Source organism: Malus domestica, chromosome 16, assembly GCF_042453785.1.
Source record: "Malus domestica chromosome 16, GDT2T_hap1".
Classification (NCBI taxonomy): Eukaryota; Viridiplantae; Streptophyta; class Magnoliopsida; order Rosales; family Rosaceae; genus Malus; species Malus domestica.
The window spans coordinates 22,730,437-22,754,902 of NC_091676.1; the positions used below are offsets into that span (position 1 = coordinate 22,730,437).

The window sequence follows — 24,466 nt, forward strand, 5'->3', positions numbered from 1 at the left end:
ACGGATCAATGGATGTAAAATGTAACAGATGTACTATATTGAAATAAAATAGTAGATGAGGTATGAAAGTGAAATGTTTATAGATGTTACATAAGGTTGTAATAGACCTCAAACCTGAGGAGTTACTATGTAATTTACCCGTAAATCATATATTGTCTAGTTATTCTTGCATGATTTTTGTTTAATTTTTATCATTGGGAGTGGTAGGATACAAACTTGGGGGACCTCTTCAAACAATGAAAAAAAGATATCACTTGGCTGGTCTTGCACACGATTTTAGGGATTTTTTTAAATTTTTTAATTTTGAATTTATTTTAAAGGTTAAGTACAAATAACTACTCTACCTTTTAGGGTGATTCTAGGTTTCAACCTTTAAAAAAATTCCAACTAACTACATAATACTTTGAAAGTTGGACATACGTTAGGTCACCAGTTTTAAATGATGAAGTCACTAACCTGTCATTTATGGAGTCCTAAATCTCCAAATCAACACCTTTGAATCAAATGTTTTCTTTGTTAAAATGAGTTGATTTGGGGACTCATAGCTCCAATAGATGACTGAGAGTTAAAATTCACTTCAATATTTTTGCACGTCGCTACTTAATGTTAATGATCTAACAAATGTCCGATCATCAAAACATTAGGCAGTTTTTTTGTAATATTTTGAAAAGTTGAGACCCATTTAGAGCCTATATTAGTTAATCCCATATTCAGAGGAAACTAATATTAACTGAAAGAAATAAAAACAAATGGGATTTTAGCAAGGCTTGTCATATTTTTTTAGTACATCGATATTTTACACTATATTATGGTCAATATTAATATTAGTTGGCTGAAAATTTAAATTTCAAACATACATTATATAATATGGAACCCCATGATCAATTAAGTATTGATTGAATTAAAAATGAACCCAAATTGAAATTACATTAGGAGGGCAATCTCCTAACAAATAAGAAGCTTAAGAATCCAATTAGGGTTTCAAGAAGCTTATTTCTTCTCATTTGATTCCTTCATTTGCCGATTCTCGGCTCGTAAAGTTTCTAGTTCTTCTCTGTGGGCGGTGAAGATGGTGGTGGCCGCATCATGATAGTCCATACCATTTCAGCAACCTCCATGACATTTTTCTCGATGTTGGTGGCTTGAGTTGTAGGATGGAGTTGGTGGTTTTGTGTTAGGTTTGGAGGTGATGGCATGATGAAGTGGTTTTGTATTCAAATTATTTGATAATTTGGGTCATCTTTCTCCAGTAATGACTGCTTATTTGCTTTTGTCATCCCTCTTCTTTTTTCATGGGACTAATTTGCCTAATTTGCTACCATATTTAGCTTATCATGAACACCTCTATAATACTTTATGTTTTTGATGATATGGATGTAGATATTTAAGGATGGAATTAGAAACTATTAAATTATAATGTGTTAATTGAACAAATAAATTTTTTTCATTGACGAAAATGTATATAATTGTTAACCAATGGAGAATCAGTTACTCCGTGGGAATAATTATAGATAATTTATGATGGTTAATTTGCGGTTATGGATATGATTAATTTCATGGTTATGGGGATGAATATGGCATTTCTGTCCCCAAACCCAACCGGTTGCCAGTAAAAAAGCATTCCAGCAAAATCTTAAATTGATTTGAAAAAGTAAAGTCCTAAAATACTGAGTCAGTAGCTACTTAATACTATTGTCTAGTAGTATTCTTCTTCGCTTGTAAATGAAAGACCTTATATTTGATTCTCACTAAAGGTGAATTTAAACCATACCATATTATTGCTAGCCTATTATAAAATTTAGGGCATTCCCCCATCCTTTTCTTTTTTGTCAAATGACGAGATTTGAACTCCAGCCGTGGTGCAAGGGCTACACTTCTTTCCACCATTGTGGTAGAGGGTCACTTACACTCACCCATCATTTTAATGTAAATAATATGGTTGGTTATAAAATAAATAAATTTTAAAAAAAAGTTACTGAGTCGGTGATAATTTCTACAAAAACAGAAGTAAAGAAACGACATGTCATCGTCAAGCCCAAGACAAAATAAAAAAGCGAGCACTCCGGCAGAAGGCCAAAACGTGAGACGCTCCATAGCCATAGCTTCCGCAAGGCAGAGGCAATTTGAAGTGATGAGGCCAACGGCGATGGACTTCTTCAGCGACATGGACGATCAGGGGTCCACCATGGCCATGGACGTTGACGACGTCGACCCAATCGAGGCGTTCAGCGAGGGCATCATGAGCGAGAGCAAGCTGGCCGACGCCGATTTCTTCAACTCTTTCCAGGACGATTTCGACGACACCGACATCAACTGAACCAGGGAGCTGGATCGTCTTCTTCTCCTTCGTAGCCATGCAATTATTGATCTGATTTGCTCTATTTTCTAGGGTTTGGAATTTGAGGATTAGGGTTTAGAATTTGATTAGGCGAAAAAGGGATTTCCAGCATTAATGGTTGGATGGTTATTGTAGAAAAATTGGATATATACAGATATCGATTTTAGTATGTGTTTTTGCAATCTGTGATTGTTCTGCGAAGGATTGATGAGTTTTTGTATATTTCAATCTCTGTGATTTGCTGATAAATTAGTCTAAATCCGATATTAATCGGTTGCTTATATCTGTTAAAGCGAATTCTGTGTTCAGATTATGTTAGTTTTCTTCGCATTATTTGTGTTGCTTGGAATTGTGAGGAAAAGGAAAAGAGAAGTGGTTGGAACGTTATGTTTCCATGCTAATTCTTGCCTTGTATGAAGTAGTCGCGTGGAATTATGGTTTTACTCTGCAGCGGTGTTAAATGTGCCTTGTCCATTTTGTCTATGGTAACTGGGTGTCATCCGTTTGATCTCTTGCATATATACATTTGATCCGGGTGGATCTGCTTGATCTGCTTCGGCATATTTGTTGGCTCTGTGTATGTTTATTCATGGTGGTTATGTCGTTTAGCCTAATTTCCCCTCTTGTGCTCTTTTTCTTTGGTTATGTGCTCTGAATCGCACTATGCGCCTGCTTGATTGATTGAGGTTGGAGAAGAAAAAGCAAAAACATGAATTGAAATCCAAAATTCCGACCTGCCGGATTACTATGGGATTGCCCGACTACAGTCTTCCGCTCTACCAACTGAGCTAAGGTCGGATCGATAACAAATTAGCCCAACATGAGAAATTACGTTATTTTTCATTAATATTTATTACTCGACAGGATAATTAGCTGCCTTTGTTAATTTAATATTTATTAATATTTACATGCACATCTAATTTTGGTGTAGCCTTGCCTCCCGTTACGATTATTCCACGTGATTTAAAAATTTACTACGATTAGTTATGCATATGATGCATATGGCTGACACATTTTATTGTTAGCTCAATCACACACATTTTCTTACGGATAATGATACGAATATCCGCATGATTGTCCCTGAGGGGCTTATTTTGATTGGGTCAGATAGTTCTAGACCATGGAACACCCTTTCTATTCTATTGAAGCGTTCATTTACCGATTGAAACAATCTGTACTAATGTGGTATAATCATCTAAGCGAGTATATGATTAGTCAGGGATGTGACGAACTATGCCCTCGCGGGTTAATAAAGAAGTTTAGTTTCTGATTTGCAATTCTTGCAGTCTATGTTGATGACATAAATCTCACTGGAGCTCCTATGAAGCTTGAGAATATTGTTGCACACCCTAAATCAGAATTTGAGATGAAGGATCTTGGGAAAACTCGATATTGCCTTGGTCTTGAGATCGAGTATTGTTCTAACAGTATTCTGGTCCAATAGTCAAACTAGACCACTAAGGTGTTACGCCAATTTAATGAGGATAAAGTGCTACCTTCAAGTACATCCACAATCGTTCGAACACTTGATGCACAACAAGGCTCATTCCGTCCAAAGGAGTATGATGAAGAGGTTTTGTAACCCAAAGTTCAGTAGCTAGTGCATTTACCGTTTTATTGTACTTAGCTCAATGTACAAGACCAGACATCTCCATTGTTGTGAATTCTTTAGCAAGATAGATACAGCCACACATTAATATGCAAGCACTAAAAAGGTGTTAAAGAAAATCTAGGTATTGTGGATTTGCGTTTATTCTATCCTTACTTATTCTCGAGTGAAGTCGCCACCCCCTTGGTCTTCGCTCTAAATCATGCCTTGTCGGTTATGCTAATGATGAGACTTATCAAACCCGTTCATGGCAAGAACCGCAATGGGTTATGTCTTTATAGTTCTTGGGACTGTGATATCTTAGAGGTCTACTAAGAAAACTCTAGTTGCTACGTCTTCGAACCATGTCGAGATACTCGCCCTCTATGAGGCTGCTCGTGAGTGTATATGGCTGAGAGTTGTGGTCGAGCATATTCAAAGTGCATGTGGATTGTTGTCTATCTTTGGCGTCCCAATAACGATCTTGGGAGATAACTCTACATGTAGACCATATTTGAAAATGATACATCAAAGGAGACCATACCAAGCACATTGCGCCAAAGTTCTTATTTTCTCATCAACAACAAGAGCATTAGAAGATCAAAATCAAGCGAATTTGTTCTGTAGACAATCTTGTTGATCTCTCACCATGTCATAGCCGAGTCCTATTTTTAGAAGCTTGTTCGAGGAATTAGAATGTGTAAATTGCCTGATTTACACCATTTGCAGTCTAATTAGGAAGTTTTGTCAAACTCAAGGGAAGTATTTAGTAGATACTAAGTTGAACCTATTGTACACTTTTTTTCGGAGTATTTAGTAGATACTAAGTTGAACCTAGTGTACACTTTTTTTCTTTGTTCTGGAGCACTTTTCCCATTGAATTTTGCTAACTTGAGAAGGTTTTAATGAGACACAAATACTGGGGTGGTCATACCCTGATGTGAGCGTTAATCGCCACTTGACTACCACAACCATAGACTTTGCACTTCTCAACTTTTTCTTTGAGACTTTGGGATTTGTCCCATTGGGTTTACCATTGTTAGGTTTTTGTTAGTTTATGTTTCCCCACATGCAATTCTAACTCAAATTTGTGTGTGTACTACTTGTGAGGATTGAAGACTTAAATAATCGTCCATGAAGACCTAATGCTACTTCTTCTTAAGCTTTACACGCTCAAGGGGGAGTGTTGTAGCTAATATTGTTTAGGAACGTGATTGTGCAAATCTAGAAGTAGATTCCAAAAGGATTTGGGAAATCAAATCCCCTTATGACTTATATTACTTGTAGGGCAGCTAATTAAAGCTAATGTTCTAAAAATTGGCCTAGGCGGTGAAGGCACGCCGCGATTTAGGGCAAATCATTTTGAAAAATCAGTCTGGAGCTAGGTGGCACTTAGACGGCTTCTAGGTAGTCCTAGGAGGTTTGGTTTATTTTATTTATTTATTAATTGTGGGCTTTTTTCTTTTTTAGTTTCATGGTGGTATATTTATAGAAATGGTGTACCGAATTTGCAAATGATGGATTGACTACAAGTTCATCCAATTATGAAATGAATTGGAGCACTTTTGAGGGATACATACAAAGAAAAGAAATAAACTAGAAGAATTTAGTCTATCATCCAAGAATACTCCTCATTATTGTGGAGCCAAAAATAAAAAAAGAAAATTACAGAGGTGACACGTGGATTTTTGGGTGAAAGGGACAAAATTACCCTAGAGGTACACCGGGATTCCCACACTCATGCAACAGACAATAAGGGCTCAATCAAGGAAGAGTCAAAGATTATCAAAATGGTATTTATTTAAATCCCTCTCATCACTCTTCATCAAATCCTTATTCAAAAGGTAACTCCTAATTTTTCTATTTAATTTAAGTTTAATTGCCATGTTAATTGCAAGATATTATTTCACATAATATCTTGCAATTATTCTCCAATTACACCATATCTGGCCGGCCACTATTCTTCAAATAGGGCTGCCACTCCCCTATAAATAACCCTATTATCCCACTAAAAAACTAAGTCATTTGCTACCTACAAAGTCCAAAACACATTCTTCTTAGAATTATGATTTTGACATCAGAGATTCTTCGGCAAAAGCCCCCTATTCATCGTGGGCGCATGAGACTTTTGGCCTTAATCTTAGGTGTTATTATTTTGCAGGTGCACTTTCGTCAAAGGAGAAGACGGCAGAAATTTGCATCCACAAATTGGTGCTTTCATTAAGAGTTTGATTCACAAGCTCGAAGAAGATTCTCGCATTCAAAGTTTCTCATTTCTTGTTCATTTGTAGATTTTTCGTATGTTTTTATTCCTAGAATTATAATAAAGTTCTTTAAATAAATGTAAAAGAAAAGTACAATGACTAGAAATTCGGAAACCACAATGAACGGAACTTTCTATGTTTAAGGATTTGGAAAAAGGATGGAGATCGAGGCATAGCCCCATCACAATGATCCATGAGGCTCAATGTGACAACGAATGGAGCGGCACCATACCTATGGGGAACCACCGTGGCTATGTCAACGAGCAGCAACCACCGTGGCAACTCACGGTGATACCTAAGCCCACGATGAAGGCATCACCTTGCAGCCGCAAGCCCAACCCCGTACCATAGTGCAGCAACGAGCCCAGACCCTCGCCACAAGAGAGTCCAGTATGGCCCTGCGCAAGCAGGCTCAAGTTGCAGTAGCAGCTGCCAAGGCAGTGACTTAAGACCAGCAGGCCTAAGACGTCACGCAGGCCCAAGCAACACCAAAGGGAGCCCAACGCCTATGTGCTTCAGTGGCCCAACCAGCACCCACAGTCCGACCTATGCTGACGACTCGGCTCGCTCCTACAGTCCAACCCAAGATCCAGCCCATTCCCGTGGCCCTCCTCGCAGTTGAAACCTGTCCAAAACCAGTTTAACTGTCCCGACTTCATATTTATGGACTGATGATTGAACCGGGGGTATTTTCACTTCATTTCTCCACAGATTTGACATATGCCAACTCAAATCTTGCGCCCAGAGTTCATTTCACTTCCACTACTCAAGGAGACACATACTGTCCAAGTTCTTCCAACCTATATGGTGAACAACACTTGTCTCAACAAGTTATAGAGTTGACAAGTGCTCTCGCGCAGCAGATGACCTTGGTGAATTAGCCCTTGTAGCGTATCGAGATGCAGCGTGCCCCAAACAAGGTGTCTCAAAGTAGGATAAGGGTAAACAACGAACCTCTCCAGCGGTGTCCCGCAAGCAGCCACTCGACTAGTCACGAACTGAGCCTTCTGGCAATGTACACTTCTGACTGGGCCTTCCAGATAACGTATACTCTCGCCTTAACACGCGGAGGAGCATGCACTCTCGGTTAGGCCCATGGACGAGTATACATTCACTATTAGGGCCATACTTCGATAATCAACATGAGCAACCTTTCAGGTGAAGTGTTCATTCACGACTAGGCCTATAAGGAGTATCATTCACCTCATATTAGAGTAGGCAACATGAAGGACAGAGGGAAGTAGTCACACATTTCGGCTCAAGTTCAACCGGCGGTTTGCGAGAAATTCGCTCGCTTGCTAGGAAAGTACCATATGCACCGCAGTCGCAGCATAGACGACCGGAACACATGGAAGAGCAGCTTAGATTAGTAGGTCAGGACCGGAGGCAGTTGAGAGCTCTGCTACATCAACAAAGGCATATTCAAGAAGAAGTAGATAGGCTTATGACCGAACGATTACGTGATTTCCAATGTAACAAGGTCATTGACGAGGCACTACGACGAGATATGACCAACATAAGCAGGTTACCCTTCGCGTATGAGATTGAGTAGGCAGAGCCTCCACACAAGTTCAGCATGCCACATTTCACATCCTTCAAAGGAGATAGAAACTCGGAGAGACACCTAAAACATTATCAAAATGTAATGATCTTCTACTAGAACAACGACACTCTCATGTGAAAGATATTTGCCACCATTTTACAAGAGGAAGCGCAAGATTGGTTCTACACCCTGTTGCCACAATCCATCTGGAGTTTCGATGAGCTTTCTTTGGTTTTCATCAAGGAGTATTCATCCTACTGCTTGATCAAGAAGAAGTCCAACTATTTGTTCAACGTCAAGAACAACCCAAAGGAGTCACTTTACGACTATGTGAAGAGGTAAAGCAGAGAAGGCAAAGATAGTCGGATGCAACGACTCAATATCTAGTGCAGCCTTCCAAAAAGGACTCCCAGTGACCACCAACTGTTCGGAGAATTGACCATGAAAGAAGATCTAACTCTGGCATACTCTTTTGCTCTAGGAGAGAAGCATACACTTTGGGAAAAGGCTCAGAGAGTAGACAAGGCACCCGAGCAGCCTCTAAGAGAATCGGCAGTAGCTTAAAAGAAGGAGAACGGGAAGCAATACAACAACAAAAACAGGCAGGAGGCCAAACGCAGGGATCGATCCCCAACTAAAGGAGGCCCAACGTCGAAGAATTATTTTAAGTTCTCAATCTCGATCCACCAAATCCTCCGCGACATCGAGAGCGAACCATGGTTCAAGCTGCCAAAGTAATCAAGGGGAAATACCTCCAAGTTGGAGCACACCAAGTACTGGGCATTCCATCGAGGTCCTGGTCACACAATTAGTGACTGCTACACTTGGAAGAACTACCTAAAGAATTGGTGAAAGAAGGCAAGGTCGACAGATACTTGGATAAGCCAGTTGCGCATCCTAGAAGAAACTCTTATGCCGCCAACCAAGACAATCCGGATCAATGGCATCTTCGCCAAATCCGAACATTTGGGGGCCACCAACAACTCCAAGAAGAGGAAGATCCAACAGGCTCTATTAGTCTCTCAGGTTCAAGCAGTCAACACCCAACTTGGACCCATCGTTGGCTTTACTAAGCAAGACATAGCAGATGTTGACTTTGGCATAATGTTTATGGCCAACCTGCCATCCACAAGCATGCTGTTGATTTTGTTTTCTCTCATGTACCTAGAGATGAAGAGATGACGGCTGTGAGGCTTTGATCCCAACATCAAGTCTTCGTTAGTGAACTTGATTGCATCATAGGCGACACATCATGTGGCATACTCATGTGGTCGAAGCTTTAAGCCTTTGTCCTTGTTTTCTTGCACTTCGTGGTCGTCAGGACTCGCTAAGACCACTACTAGTGCTTTTTGCATCTCCTTGGGCAATCGTAGTGCTTACTCGATGCTAAAGTATATTGGCAGGCCTTCTTTGGGCTTGATGATCTTTTCTTCTTCGACGACGATAACTTTGTCTTTTGAGGGCTCTTCTATCTCTATTTAAACCATGTGATAGGCAATGGTAGTGCACTGTTGGAAGAAGTCTTTCAAGAAGTACTCATGCAAGTAGATGAGAATACATAGCTTTTGCTTCATAGGCTCCCCAGTGTATGTTGGCTTGGCAGCTCTTATGCTCTTTTTGGGCTTCCTATTGTTGCAGAGGCGGTGCTTTCTCCCTTGTTCCACCTTTGGCTTTATGGCTTGTGGTCTTGGCTTCCTTGTCTTTTGTAGGTCACCAATGTCCACAATTCTTCATCATTGGTAGGTGCATTTTGGTCGCTTGCCCCCAATGATGGTTGTACGGAAGGTGCCATATGACTTGAGCATGGACGAGAGTGGTCAGACATTACTTAGAGACGCAAGGGATCGAAGGATCCAAATTCAATCGTAGTAGTATATGTTGTGGCTGTGTCTTCAAGGTCATGCTCGATCTGTCCTTGTTGTGCCAGCTCCATGATGAGTTTCTTGAGAACGAAGCACTTGCCAACAGGATGACTCAAGATACAATGGTATTTGTAATACCTAGGATCGTTAATGCGATTCATCTCTTCGAGGCGCTTGCATTCGGGTAGCTCGATCACCTTCTTTTCCAGCAAGTCATCTAACATTGCAGCCATTTCAGAGTTAAGAAAATGGTACTTCTTCTGCTCTAGTTCCCTCAAGGTGTTCTTCTGCTCTCATTCGTTTTGTTCTTCGATGAGATCTTGATAGGTGCGGAAGAGTTCCTGATGGGGGTAGTGTTGATGGTAAAACGTTCCTTGGCGGGCTTCTTCCCAGTTGTCCACTTTCAGAGCAAACACCTTATCCATCCTAAAGTCGATTATTGGCTTATTTTTCCCATGATTGGCAATACTCAGAGCCATGTCGTGGGATCGAGTTGCCAACTCCTAAAACGTTCTCGGTTTTATGCCGTGGAGGATGTAATGTAACCCCAAGTGCATGCCTTAAACGCATATCTCAATGGTAGAGATTTCAAAAAGTTGATCTTTACAATTCAGACTTAATGAATGCCACATATATTGATGTAGTCGACAACAGGTTCATCCTTCAACTGTTTCATACTTGTTAGCTCTAGCATGTTTACGGTGCGGCGAGTGTTGTAAAAGCGATTGAGGAATTCATTTTCAAGCTGATCACAACTGTTGATGGACTCAGGCTCAAGGTCGGTATACTAGTCGAAGGCGTTACCTTTTAGTGAGCATATAAACTACTTGACAAGGTAGTCTTCCTTCGTCCTAACATTGTTGCAAGTTTCGATGAAATGGGCAATATGTTGTTTGGGATTGCCCTTTCCATCGAACTGCATGAGATTTGGCGGCTGATAACCCCTTGGCATCCTCAAGGAGTCAGTCAATATTTTTAGAATAAGGCTTTGGGTACAGCATGGAGTCATGTGAGCACCCTTCTTACTGCGCCTTGATGATGCTTGTGATAATCTTTTGCAGTTGTTGATAGAGAGAAATCCCATGAATGTTGCAGCTCGGTCTACCTCTAGCTTCTCCTCAGCTTTGTCCATCAGAGGCTCCTCATTTTCGTTAGTTTCCTCCTTTGGTGGATCAGCCTTTGTGTCAGCTTTCTCATCGTGTTGTGCCTCCAAACGGTTGACGAGTGTAGCAATCAGCAAGTCATTCTCCTCCACAATCCTTGTCAGCCTTGCGATTGCTTTGCTCATTTGTGCTAGTTACTTTTCGATTGAAGTCGCACCATTAGTCATGACTTGTATGGCTACGGGATATGGGCTGCTGCTTGAGTCGGCATCGGAAGTTAACGACTCATAGTACCTTCTTGGGCTTTCTTCCTTTGGCGCCTGATAGGATTTTTACCATCTATGCAAATAGGGTTAAAATCACACCAAATACTTGCAAGAGTACAAGGATATTGTAGTATAGATGCTCATGCAAGGTTGTTCTCCACAAGGACTATTTGGACAATTTATGTAAAAACAATTCCTAATCAATTAGTTAAAACTAAAAATTGAGAAAGGTGATTTTGAATTTGGGTAATATTGAAAACGAATTTTAATTAAAAACAAATAGTAAATTTGTCTAAATTAATATGATAAAAGAAACGAGTTTTAAATACCAATTTATAAAAACACTAGGGTTCCACCATCACCTAGCAATCCTATGTATTTTTATCAATTACTTATGATCTATACATGCTACTTTGAAGGTTAGGTTTTCCTAATTTATATTCTACTTGGAACCTCCAACATAGAACGTATATCTAACATGCAATCCGTCCGGACGTTCGGATCAAATATGAACATGAGAGACTCATTATGTTTTATGAAAACCCTTTGAAAAACCATGCAACCCTCAAGACGTAGTGTTCATCTTAGGTGAAATTACAATTATTAATCACAATAAGCTAGCGTCAATTTCAGGGAACCTTCTGACCAAAATTGCATCAATTTATTTTTCTAAATATCCTAATGGTCGTGAATCACTAAGATACTTAGATAGTTTAAAATAGTGATCAATAATTCAAAGTGTCCATGCAATCAATCATAAGCAATTACATAAAAATTACATATTCATTATGTTAAGGCTCAAGGCTTCGCCCTAGCAAAATGAATTAGTTACGCATATTCATAATTGAAATCATAGAAAATATTATTATAGTGAATAAGAATGAAAGCACCTTGAAGTAGAAAATATGATAGCCTTTGAAAACCCTAGCAATTCTATCTCCAAAGTTGCATAAAAGAAAGCGTAGCCAACCTAGGGCCGGCTAAAACCTTAAATATCCCATCCTAAAAAAAGCGCACAATCCTTGAAAACCCTATCTTTTATTCCCACTAGGATACTAAATAATAAAATGTCAATATCTTAGAAAATAAAGTCCTAATTAAGCTAGGAGAATCTGCTAAGTAACTATCCAGCCACGTTTTAGCCTCAAATATTCTCCAAATCTGGCCCATAATAGCTTGTTTTGAAAATCAGGACCTTCTGAACACATCTCTACAAGGCCACAAACCCATTCGAGGTCATCTTGGGCTCCAAAAATGCAATTCAAGCCAAAAACGTCACTATTCCCGTACTACGCAATGCTCGTTTATTTTATTGCCAGAAAATAACCGTTTGGCGGAAAAATATGATATTTTGAGACGATCAAGCTAATTGACTTACCAACATCCTCCAATTGGAATTACTCCAAAATTTATCCATTTGATCATGTTTTGCTCCAGAGGAATTCAAAAGTCTTATATTGAAAATACAATTCAAAGTATCAAAATTCTTCCAAAATATACTATGAATAGGGTTAAATATATAATATAAAATCTACTCATCAATGCCCTTAGCGAGGCTAGGGTGATCATGGACTCGTGCCTTGGGTGCTCATGCTCCTTCGGCATAGTTGATGTAGGGATGGAAGGCAAGGCAGAGAGAGCTCTTGCCTTGCTTTGGGTTGTGACACCCAAAGTGCCACCACTTGAGGCAAGGATATTCTTGTTATTCACGTTGGTTGGTCCCACCGAGTGTGCCAAATTTTTAAACACGAAAATTCTATAACGAATGAAATGAGAACACGTGTACAAGGTAGATTTGTATTGATGAATTTGTAGGGTTACAATCTATATTTACAATTTTCCTCTACTTCAGTCTTCAAATTTGATGTAGATGCATAAGTTGTTAATCCAAGGGTCATGATTTGTGTCTTGTTTCGTCCGTGGGAGAATTCAGGCATGTTTTGTGTCTTATTTTTAGCCACTTTCCCTTACTTGGCCGAAATCTGTAGGGCTTGTTGCCTATTTTGTGAGCAATCTTCAATTCTTACTTGTTTTGTGAAGATGCTTTAGCTTTCTTTCTGGTTTTGGAAGCAATTTGGGCCCCTTGCCAATTTTAAGGAGATTTCTTCCCCTTTGCCGCATTTTAGGAATGCTTTTGAGCTTCCTTTGCTTGTTTTGTGCCACATTTCATTGATGATTTGGCCATTTGTGATGAGTCATATGCCACGTGGAGCTTTGTGATGCATTATTTGCATGCAACGAAATTTACATGTCTACATGGCTTTCTTTCCTAACTATAATTTAACATACACAATTATAAATTTCAAAGCTAGTAAAATAGATTTGAAATCATATGCATATTCTGAGGATTGATAAACTATACAATGAGAAAAAATCGAAGTTCAAATGTGACTATTTGAAAATAGGAGGTGCGAAAGGCATGTACATAGACTTTATTTCAAATTATTCAAATCAATTCAAAGAACCTGTTCATGTTATTGGGTTTTTGGAACAAAACACCAATAAACGAAACTATAGGAGCCCAAAAATGCAGGAATTTTTTTTAAGTGAAAAATGTGTAATTAAAAGGACTACTAGTGCAATTTGATCTTGTATTTAACGATTTGTTGAATGCATGTGGATTATGTTATTTGAGTATTATATGGCTCATGCTATCTGTAGAAAGATGAGATAGAATAATTCAGGCCAAGCATTGCCTATGTGCTATTGCCACTTGACACAGTAGTCAAATGGTGACATTATTATTATGTACTTATAAGTAAGGTTTTAAAAGACTTTAGGTACTAGTCGGATGACGAGTTGGGATCCAGCGCCTACACGGAGTCTAGACGGATGCCTAGACGGACTAGACGGATTTAAATAATTTTATTATATATTACACTTAAAAAGTACATAATTGTGTTTGAATATATAAAATGCAAAATAAAATGATATATAGATTATAAAGTATTAGAACATATTCATAACATTGGAAACAATCATATAATGAGTATTCATCTCAATATTCAACAAGACTCTTACATTTGTCCAAATGAAAGTGGCAACCTAGGCAGGCTAGTCGGACGCTTGGGCGGGTTGGGCGTCCTTTCTTAATTTTCAAACACCTAAGAATTAATCGGGATGGCGTCCAGTTGCCTAAAGCATAGGCGGCGTTAAGCAGAAATTTTTATAAGAGTGCTTATAACTATAAATATTGTAAACAAAATTCGTATTTGTGTATCAACACTGGTGTCCTATTATTAGTAAACTTATAGGACAAAAAAAACAAAAAAAAAAGTATCATTAAACTTCAAAAAATAAAAAATAAGACCATGCAGCAAGAGAAGCTCCACGCCATGTGAGACGGCATAGCCCCAAAAAAGAAAAATGATTCAATTAAATAAATCTGTACCAGTACTCAAAAAATAAAAAACAAATAAACCTGCACCAACCCTTTTTAGTAATCTTATTTTGCAATTGCGTATTGCCAACTCAAACTCTTTTGCCAGGATCTCATTGTCCTGATATATAAACAAAGAAATGGAATTTTCTAGTATGCATCAGCACAAAAAGTGTACATTGAATTTTCAACTGCACATCCGAATTTTTTATTAATCTGATGCGTGCAAGAAATTCCATTATTTTTGTTTTATATATCAGGACAATGATATCCTGGCAAAAGAGTTCGACTTGCCAACCTATAAAACACATCATTTGTGAGAGTGGTGCATGTACGCAGAAATATTCAAAGATAAGATGGGTTCCAAGGAATTAGCCAATGATAAGCCTCATGTTGTTTGCATTCCCTTTCCAGTTCAAAGCCACATAAAGGGAATGCTCAAATTTGCTAAACTCCTCCACCATAGAGGCGTTCACATAACCTTTGTCAACACTGAGTTCAATCACAACCGTTTCCTCAAGTCTCTAGGACCCAACTCCCTCCACGGCTTGCCCGATTTTCGGTTTGAAACCATACCAGATGGCCTTCAAAGTTCAGATGAAGACACCACTCAAAATGTGTTTTTGCTTGGTGAGGCCATCAGAAAAAATTTCTTGGCTCCATTTCTTGAGCTCCTAAAAAAACTGACTCAATCATCAACTTCCAACAATGATTGTCCTCCAGCGAGTCACATTGTTTCGGATGGTTGGATGGCTTTCACCGTTCCGGCAGCTGAAGAAATGGGAATCCCTGTCGTACTCTTCTTCACTATGTCTGCAAGCAGCTTAATGGGTTTCAATCAATTTCCTACTTTGGTGGAGAAGGGACTTACCCCTCTAAAAGGTGAAAGAAATGAATATTTTACATTGAAGTAATTAATTGTTTAGTCCTTAGTTCAATTCTAATTTCTCGTTTCTGAAAATGGTTTTCATTTTCTACTTTGTATACATACATGAGATTCGTCAAATTGGCCAAAGACATGTGCCCCCGCTCTACATCTAAGTTTGAATTCATCTTCCGTACCGTATTAAGTACAGTGTAAACTATCGGTTGGATAAAAACGATAATTCTATTCGGTAAATTGACACACAAAATCAATTTAATCTTTTCAATTGTATATGCAGATGAGAGCTGGCTAACAAATGGCTTTCTGGACCAGGTCATAGATTGGGTTCCAGGATTTGAAGGTATAAGGTTAAGGGATCTTCCAAATAACTTTATCACAACAAACCCTAATAAACTAAACTTCTGCTTGGAGGCAATTGAAAGATTTGGTAAAGGTTCAGCGATTGTTCTTCATACTTTTGATGAATTGGAGCAAGAAGTTTTGGATGATCTCTCATCCATGTTTCCGCATGTTTATGCAATTGGCCCTCAACAATTACTTCTTAATCAGATACCGGAGCACCCTCTGAAGGCTATGGGATATAGTCTATGGAAAGAAGAAACTGAGTGCCTCCAATGGCTAAACTCTAAGGCACCAAATTCCATTGTTTATGTGAATTTTGGAAGTTTAGCAGTCGTGACAACTGAACAACTTGTTGAGTTTGGTTGGGGACTAGCAAATAGTAAGCTTCCCTTCTTTTGGGTAATTAGACCTGATCTTGTTGCCGGTGAATCGACAATTTTTCAACCTGAGTTTTTCGTGGAGACGAAGGAAAGAGGTCTAATAGCAAGTTGGTGTCCACAAGAGCAAGTCCTTGAGCACCCATCAGTCGGAGGGTTTTTAACGCATTGCGGTTGGAATTCAACGATCGAGAGTCTATCTTCAGGTGTGCCTATGCTATGCTTTCCATGCTTTACTGACCAGCAAACCAACTGTTATTGTGTTTGTAATAAGTGGGGTATCGGCATGGAGATAAGTAGCGGTGTCAAAAGAGATGATGTAGAGAAGCTTGTTAAAGAACTAATGGAAGGAGAGAAAGGCAAGCAACTGAAAATTAAGGCCATGGAGTGGAAGAAACTGGCAGAAGAAGCCGCTAGTCCACATGGTTCATCATCCACAGATTTGGACAATTTTGTGAATCAAATGCTACGAAGGAAAAGCTAAGATGTCATGTGTCTATGATAATTTTGTCAAGTCTTCTAGTGGACGCTAGATTGTTTTTCTTCTTATAAGTGTAAATAAGATTTTCCTGAAAAAGATGAAAAGAAAAACCTATAGAAAGTAATGTTGTATTTGTTTATTTGTGGGGTACGTAAAATCTTTGTGTACTCCTTTACAAAGAAATTCTTCTGTTTCGATCTCCAAGCTTGAGTTATATCCAAATGACGACGAACACTTTATCTTGAACTGAATATGGGCTTTTGTGAATTGTCATCAAGGCTAGACCTTGAGCAAAAGCCATGGGAGCATGAAGAGTGTAATGTTGCTTACGTTTCTTAGGCTTTAGTTGATGAAACTAACGATCTGCATGCACTTGTGTGTCGTATACATAGTAATTTTCCACATCTTGTTGAGTAGTTTAGTTTCAAATTTGCAATTGTTGCAGTCTATGTTGATGACATGAATCTCATTGGAACTCCTAAGGAGCTTGAAAAGGTTGTTGCACACCCTCAATTAGAATTTGAGATAAAGTATCTTGGGAAAACTTGATATTGCCTTGCTCTTGAGAGTGAGAATTGTTCTTACAACATTTTGGTCTACTAATCGAACTACACCACTAAGATCTTACGCCGTTTTAGTGAGGATAAAGTGCTACTTTCAAGTACACCCATAGTCGTTTGTACGTTTGGTGCACAACAAAACTCATTCTATTCAAGGGAAGATGATGAAGAAGTTTTGAAATCCGAAGTTCAGTAGCTAGTGCATTTGGCACTTTGTTGTATAGCTCAATGCACAAGGCTAGAGATCTCCATCGTTGTGAATCCTTTAGCAAGATAAATACAACCACGGGCAGACATGCAAACACTAAAAAGGTGTTAAAGAAATTCTACAATACCTTATAGGTATCGTGGATTTAAGTTTATTCTATCCCTACTCAATTCTCGAGTGAAGTCACTGCCCTCGTTTTGAATCTTGCCTTGTTGGTTATGCTAATGCTTATCGAACCCGCACATGACAAGATTCTCAATGGGTTATGTCTTTACTGTTCTTGGGACCGCAATATCTTGGAGGTCTACTAAGAAAACTCTAGTTGCTTCATCTTCAAACCATGTCAAGATACTCACCCTATATGAGGCCGCTCATGAGTGTATATGGTTGACAGTTGTGGTCGAGCATATTAGAAGCACATGTGGATTGTGTTCTATCTTTGACATCCCAATAACTATATTTGAAGATAACTCTACATGTATAGACCAGATTCGAAAATGAAACATCAAAGGAGACCAAACCAAGCACATTACGTCAAAGCTCTTCTTCTCTCATCAACAACAAGAGCATCAGAAAATCAAAATCAAGCAAATTTGTTCCCTAGACAACCTTGTCGATCTCTTCACCAAGTCATAGCTGAAGTCCCCTTTTTAGAAGTTTGTATGAGGAATTGGAATGCGTAAACTACCTGATTTACACTACTTGCAGTCAATTACAGAGTTTTGTCAAACTCATGGGGAATATTTAGTAAACACTAAGTTGACCTTAGTGTACACTTTTTTTTCTTAGTTCCAGAGCACTTTTCTCATTGAATTTTTCTAACCTGACAAGGTTTTCGTGAGGCACCTATAATGGGGAGGTCATACCTTGATGTAAGCGTTAACTGCCACTTGATTACCACAAGCATAGACAATGCACTTCTCAACTTTTTCTGTGAGACTTTGGGTTTTGTCCCATTGCGTTTTACCATTGTAGGTTTTTGTTAGTTTATGTTTCCCTACATGCAATCCTAACTTAGATTTGTGAGTGTACTGCCTATGCCAATTGAAGATTTCAACAATCATTCATGAAGACCTAACACTACTGCTTCTTAAGCTTTACGCGCTCAAGGGGGAGTGTTGTAGTTAATACTGTTTAGGAATGTGATTGTGCAAACCTAGAAGTAGATTCCAATAGGATTTGAGAGGTCAAATCTCAATATGACTTGTATTACTTGTAGGGCAACTAATTAAAGCTCATGTGATTAGTATAAAGAAAGTGATAAATCCATAAGCGAGCATGTGCAATCCACAACCATTGAGATATCTCCACTCTCTCTCTCTCTCTCTCTCTCTCTCTCTCTCTCTCTGTTTGGGCCCAAAATATTGGTTTGGGCAGAGCACTAAATTGTTCTCGACCCGGAGGTCGTACTTAGGAGTCATTGGGGGACATCCAGTTTATGGGCCACATAACCAAGGCCGACCGTGTCCTATTAGGAATCCATGAGTAGTTGAATCCTGATACGAGAAGGAGTTTCGATAAGATAAGGATGTTGGAGTTTGGGATTGAATCCGGCTTGATAACGGGTTGAGTTCAAAGTCTTAGTAGGAGTAGGACTGGCCGAGATAAAGGGGGATCGAGGAAAGGAACCCTGATCCGAGAATGGTTGTGATTCGATCGGAAGCAGGTTAGCCACTATAAATAGGGGGAGAAGGACACCATTCAGGGCCCCTCTAATTGAACACACAAACTGCCCTCGTAAACCCTCGCTTTCGCGAAACCTCTCAACAACCTTGAGATTTTTATTTTCTTTTTTCGCCGAAACATCTTCAGTTTGGATAAACAGCACTATGAAGGCAACCAGCGAACATCTTCAGTTTGGATAAACAGTACTGTTACAATAGAATCAGCCGACCGTGAAGCACCTTCAGTTTGGATAAACAGCACTGCGTCCAGGTCCACCGGTTATCTATCCAAGTCTCGGTCGAGAAGGATTTTCGTGTCCTTATTGGCAGAGGTCATCTCATTAGCCTTCTTGGCGAAGTGAGGTGTTACAAATTACTGGGCTCGGCAGATTGAACACCGAGTTGTTTATGATTGGTTATTCACAAGTAGGTTTTAGAGTTCGGCATTCTGACGGCCGAACCACTTTCACAATCAAGACGTACATTTGTTTTGAGTACTTGTGCCCATGTAGTTTGGTGTCGATTTGGCGTGCTTATACTTTAACGAATATAATCACTGTGACCGAATCTGGTGCCGACAATTTGTGAACTTCGCTGAACTAGTAGCTTTGTCTTCAAGCTCTAGAACCCGAAGGCCGAGAGTGTTCCTTCCTCAGCCGCAGTCGCAAGATCGAGAAGTCAGCCGCGCGCTCAACGCAACATCAACATATTTCACTCCTCGGCCGAGCTCAGCCGACGAGTTGGCACACCCCACATACAACCGAATGACGTAGTTAGCTCATTAGTTACTCGACCTGCGCGTCACATAGGCTTGGTAATTTTTATGGTCAACTCTCTCTCTCTCTCTCTCTCTCTCTCTCTCTCTCTCTCTCTCTCTCTCTCTCTCTCTCTCTCTCTCTCTCTCTCTCTCTCTCTCTCTCTCTCTCTCTCTCTCTCTCTCTCTCTCTCTCTCTCTCTCTCATATCCTCACTTTCTAAATTTTCCTATAAAATTTGTTAATTAGGCCGAAGTTTCACTTCAATCCATATGGTTTATCTTTTTGCATTTTCATTTTGTAATTTCATTATGTTAGCCTCGGTAGTCTAATTCGTCAAGTGAGAAAATATTGTTTAATGTCGCAAAATTTTGGGTTTTCTTTTTATACGAAACTCGATAATGTCAAACTTGGCTTTCTTTCCTAACTATAATTTAACATACACAATTATAGAAATTTCAAAGCTAGTAACAATAGATTTGAAATCATATGCAGATTCTGAGGATTGATAAACTACAATGAGAGAAATCGAAGTTCAAATGTGCCTATTTGAAAATAAGAGGTACGAAAGGCATATACATAGACTTTCCTTCAAATTCTTCAAATCAATTCAAATAACGTGTTCATGTTCTTGGGTTTTTGGAACAAAACACCAATAAACGAAACTATAGGAGCCAAAAAATGCAAGAAAAAAAATTATAGGAACAGAGTGAAATATGAGTAAACTGAAAGCACTACTAATGCAATTTGATCTTGTATTTAACGATTTGTTGAATGCATGTGGATTATGTTATTCGAGTATCATATGGCTCATGCTATCTGTAGAAAGATGAGATAGAATAATTCTGGCCAAGCATTAGAAAAATGAATTTTTTAAGTATGCATCGGCAGCAAGGAAGAAAAAATCGATAATATCGGCGATATTTCGCCGATATTATCGGTTTTTAACGGTACCGATAGTTTAATAGGTATCCAACGGGTTTTCGTCAAAATATCGCGATATTTCCGAAATTATCGCGATATTTTGGAACTGTGCCACTCGGAGAAGAACGCCGGAGCTTCTACAGCTCCGGCTGACTGTAAAACAGGACCCTAGACTCCGATCTAGGTATCAAAATGAAATAGAAGACGAGATGAAACACACAAAATTTGAAGCAGGTGCGATGGTGTGCGTGTGTGTATGTGGGTCTCGGACCCTCGGTGCAGAGAGAAAGGAGAGAGACAGCGCCGACGAGGAAGGAGCAGAAGGCGATGTGGGAGAAGGATCGAGAGACCTTGGGTCTCTATGCGTGTGTGTGGGAGATCTCTGTGTGTGTGGGAGAATGGAGAAAGGGGGAGAAGGGAGCTTAGAGAAAGAGAAGGATCGAGAGAGAATGAAATGAGAGATGGAGAGCCGTTCAGCTCGGGTGTCAAGGAATTGCAGAGGGCCTTTTTCATTTTTCCACAATTAAAAAAAACAAAAAACAAGGGAATGGACATAAAGAGCCGTTTGGCTCCGGGTTTGATGCAAAGAAGAGATGGCTCGGCTCTGGGCTCGAGGCAGATGGATGCATGTGAGCTGCACTGGGCTGACATAAAGAAGCCTTTTTAATTTTTATTTTTAATTTTTATTTTATTTTTCTGTTAATTCATTCTCTGTTTAGTTATTTTCTTTCATATTTATTTTCATGTTTTACATAGTTTAGTTTATCTTAGTTCCAGTTTTTTTTTTTAGTTTGTTCTTTCTTTTCCACACCTTGAGGACAATGTGTGATTTATGTTTAAGGGTGGGAAATAAGAAATTTTAGGTTTTTAATTTTTGTGTCAAGTTAAAAATTTTCGTTTTTAAGTTAATATCCATAGTTTATTTTAAGCGTTAGAATAAATGGACAAGGTGAAGGTTAATTCCATATTAAAGTCTTTTCTATTTATCGTCAATTAAACATTAATTCACGAATTATACTTTGAAAATTTGCATTATATATAAATGATTATGGTGTGTTTAAACTTCTTTCATTAATTACTACATATTTTCTACACTCACAATGTTTGTCAGCTCACTATATAATCAACTTGATAATGTTAAATCCATCATGCAATGCATTTCCTTCCAATTTTTTGTGATAAACTAATAGATAATTGACTAAATAAACATCCTGCAAAGTTTCAATAAAAATTTCCAAGTTTTTCTAACAATTTCCGTGGTTTTCATGTAATTTTTATCGATATCGATATTATCTCGATATTTCCATCGATATTTCCGTGTTTTTAGACTACCGATATTTTCGATATTACCGATATTTTCTTCCTTGATCGGCAGAAAGTGTACATCAGAATCCTGGTCCATTGAATTTTTAACCGCATATCCCAACATTTTATTTGTTTGATGCGTACTAGAAAATTCCAATTTTTTTGTTTTATATATCAGGACAATGAGATCCTGGCAAAAGATTTTGACTTGCCAACATATAAAACACATCATTTGTGAGAGTGGTGCATACACATACATAAAAAAAGGTCGTACCCAGTACACAAGGCTCCCGCTTTACGCAGGGTCTGGGAGAGGTGAATGTCGGCTAGCCTTACCCCCATTTATGGAGAGGCTGCTCCCAAGTCTCGAACCCGAGACCTACCGCTCATGAGCGAAGGCACTTGCCATCACACCAAGTGCGACCTCTACATACACATACATACGCAGAAATATTGAAAGATAAGATGGGTTCCAAGGAAGTAGCCAATGATAAGCCTCATATCGTTTGCATTCCCCTTCCAGTTCAAAGCCACATAAAGGGAATGCTCAAATTTGCTAAACTCCTCCACCATAGAGGCGTTCACATAACCTTTGTCAACACTGAGTTCAATCACAACCGTTTCCTCAAGTCTCTAGGACCCAACTCCCTCCACGGCTTGCCCGATTTTCAGTTTGAAACCATACCAGATGGTCTTCAAAGTTCAGATGAAGATACCACTCAAAATGTGGCTTTGCTTGGTGAGGCCGTCAGAACAAATTTCTTAGCTCCATTTCGTGGCCTCCTAAAAAAACTGACACAATCATCAACTTCCCACAATGATATTCCTCCAGCGAGTCACATTGTTTCGGATGGTTGGATAGCTTTCACCATCACGGCGGCTGAAGAAATGGGAATCCCTGTTGTACTCTTCTTCACTATTTCTCAAGCAGCTTGATGGATTTCAATCAATTTCCTGCTTTGGTGGAGAAGGGACTTACCCCTCTCAAAGGTGAAAGAAATAAATATTTTGCATTGAAGTAATTAATTGTTTAGTCCTTTTTTCTAATTTTAATTTATCGTTTCTGATCAAATGGTTTTCATTTTTTATCTTGTATTTCTGAAAGAAACAAATACATAGATTTGTCAAGTTGGCTAGAGGCATGTGCCACCCGCTATGCCTCTAAGTTTGAATTGATCTTTCGTATTGTATAAGTACAGTGTAAACTATCGCTTGGATAAAAACAATAATTCTATTTGGTACTTCATTGACACACAAAATCAATTTAATCTTTTCATGTGCATATGCAGATGAGAGCTGGCTAACAAATGGCTTTCTGGACCAGGTCATAGATTGGGTTCCAGGATTTAAAGGTATAAGGTTAAGGGATCTCCCAAACAACTTTATCACAACAAATCCTAATGAATCACTAGACTTCTTCTTGGAGGTAATTGAAAGACTTGGTAAAGGATCAGCAATTGTTCTTCATACTTTTGATGAATTGGAGCAAGAAGTTTTGGATGATCTCTCATCCATGTTTCCACGTGTTTATGTAATTGGTCCTCAACAGTTACTTCTTAATCAGATACCGGAGCACCCTCTGAAAGCCATGGGATAGTCTATGGAAAGAAGAAACGGAGTGCCTCCAATGGCTAAACTCCAAGGCACCAAGTTCCGTCATTTATGTGAATTTTGGAAGTTTAGCAGTCGTGACAACTGAACAACTTGTTGAGTTTGGTTGGGGACTAGCAAATAGTAAGCTTCCCTTCTTTTGGGTAATTAGACCCGATCTTGTTGCTGGTGAATCGACAATTTTTCAACTTGAGTTTTTCGTGGAGACGAAGGAAAGAGGTCTAATAGCAAGTTGGTCCACAAGAGCAAGTGCTTGAGCACCCATCGGTCGGAGGGTTTTTAACGCGTTGCGGTTTGAATTCAACGATCGAGAGTCTATCTGCAGGTGTGCCTATGCTATGTTTTCCATGCTTGACTGACCAGCAAACCAACTGTTATTGTATTTGTAATAAATGGGGTATCGGCATGGAGATAAGTAATGGTGCCAAGAGAGATGAAGTAGAGAAGCTTGTTATAGAATTAATGGAAGGAGAGAAAGGCAAGCAACTGAAAATTAAGGGCATGGAGTGGAAGAAACTGGCGGAAGAAGCCACTACTCCACATGGTTCATCATCCACAAACTTGGACAATTTTGTGAATCAAGTGCTTCGAAGAAAAAGCTAAGATGTCATATGTCTATGATAGTTTTGTCAAGTCTCTAGTGGATGCTACATTGTTTTTCTTCTTATAAGTGTAAACGCAATAAAGATCAAAAGAAAAACGTACAGAAAGTAATGTTATATTTGTAGGGTACGTAAAATCTGTGTCCTCTTTTAAATAGAAATTCTTCTGTTTCGATCTCCAAGCTTGAGTTAGATTATTTTGAACTGAATATGGGCTTTTGTGAAATGTCCTTGAGCAAAAGCCATGGGAGCATGAAGAGGAACGATCTGCATGCACTTGTTATCGTATACATAGGAAATTTCCACATCTTATTGAAGAACTCTAGAAGTGCTTGAGTATGTTCGTACTTGCCCTTGCGTGGTTGAATGGCACACGTGGTAGCTTCGTTAGGTCTCGTTTCGAATTGCT

General features: G+C 39.0%; 2 protein-coding genes and 1 pseudogene across 2 annotated transcripts; all 3 read left to right on the plus strand.

The window, feature by feature from the left end:
* The first annotated feature begins 2,022 nt into the window (after positions 1-2,022).
* LOC114822139 (small acidic protein 1-like) lies at positions 2,023-2,619 on the plus strand. The gene has a single exon (XM_029096289.2). The coding sequence runs from the start codon at positions 2,132-2,134 to the stop codon at positions 2,315-2,317; it is 186 nt and encodes a 61-aa protein (XP_028952122.1). The 5' UTR covers positions 2,023-2,131; the 3' UTR covers positions 2,318-2,619.
* Positions 2,620-14,600: 11,981 nt separating this feature from the next.
* LOC114822201 (7-deoxyloganetin glucosyltransferase-like) lies at positions 14,601-16,633 on the plus strand. Its single transcript, XM_029096438.2, has 2 exons — positions 14,601-15,225; positions 15,507-16,633. Exons 1-2 carry the CDS (start codon positions 14,673-14,675, stop codon positions 16,430-16,432), a joined length of 1,479 nt encoding a protein of 492 aa, XP_028952271.2. The 5' UTR covers positions 14,601-14,672; the 3' UTR covers positions 16,433-16,633.
* Positions 16,634-22,243: 5,610 nt separating this feature from the next.
* On the plus strand, positions 22,244-24,239 carry LOC103432194 (7-deoxyloganetin glucosyltransferase-like; annotated as a pseudogene).
* Positions 24,240-24,466: the final 227 nt, after the last annotated feature.

What these genes read in the sequence shown, in the direction of transcription:
- LOC114822139 (XM_029096289.2), top strand. Translation starts at nt 2,132, where the DNA reads ATGAGGCCAACGGCGATGGACTTCTTCAGCGACATGGACGATCAGGGG.
- LOC114822201 (XM_029096438.2), top strand. Translation starts at nt 14,673, where the DNA reads ATGTACGCAGAAATATTCAAAGATAAGATGGGTTCCAAGGAATTAGCC. An exon ending in GGGACTTACCCCTCTAAAAG is followed by an intron (nt 15,226 to 15,506) that starts GTGAAAGAAATG and finishes TTGTATATGCAG; the next exon opens with ATGAGAGCTGGCTAACAAAT.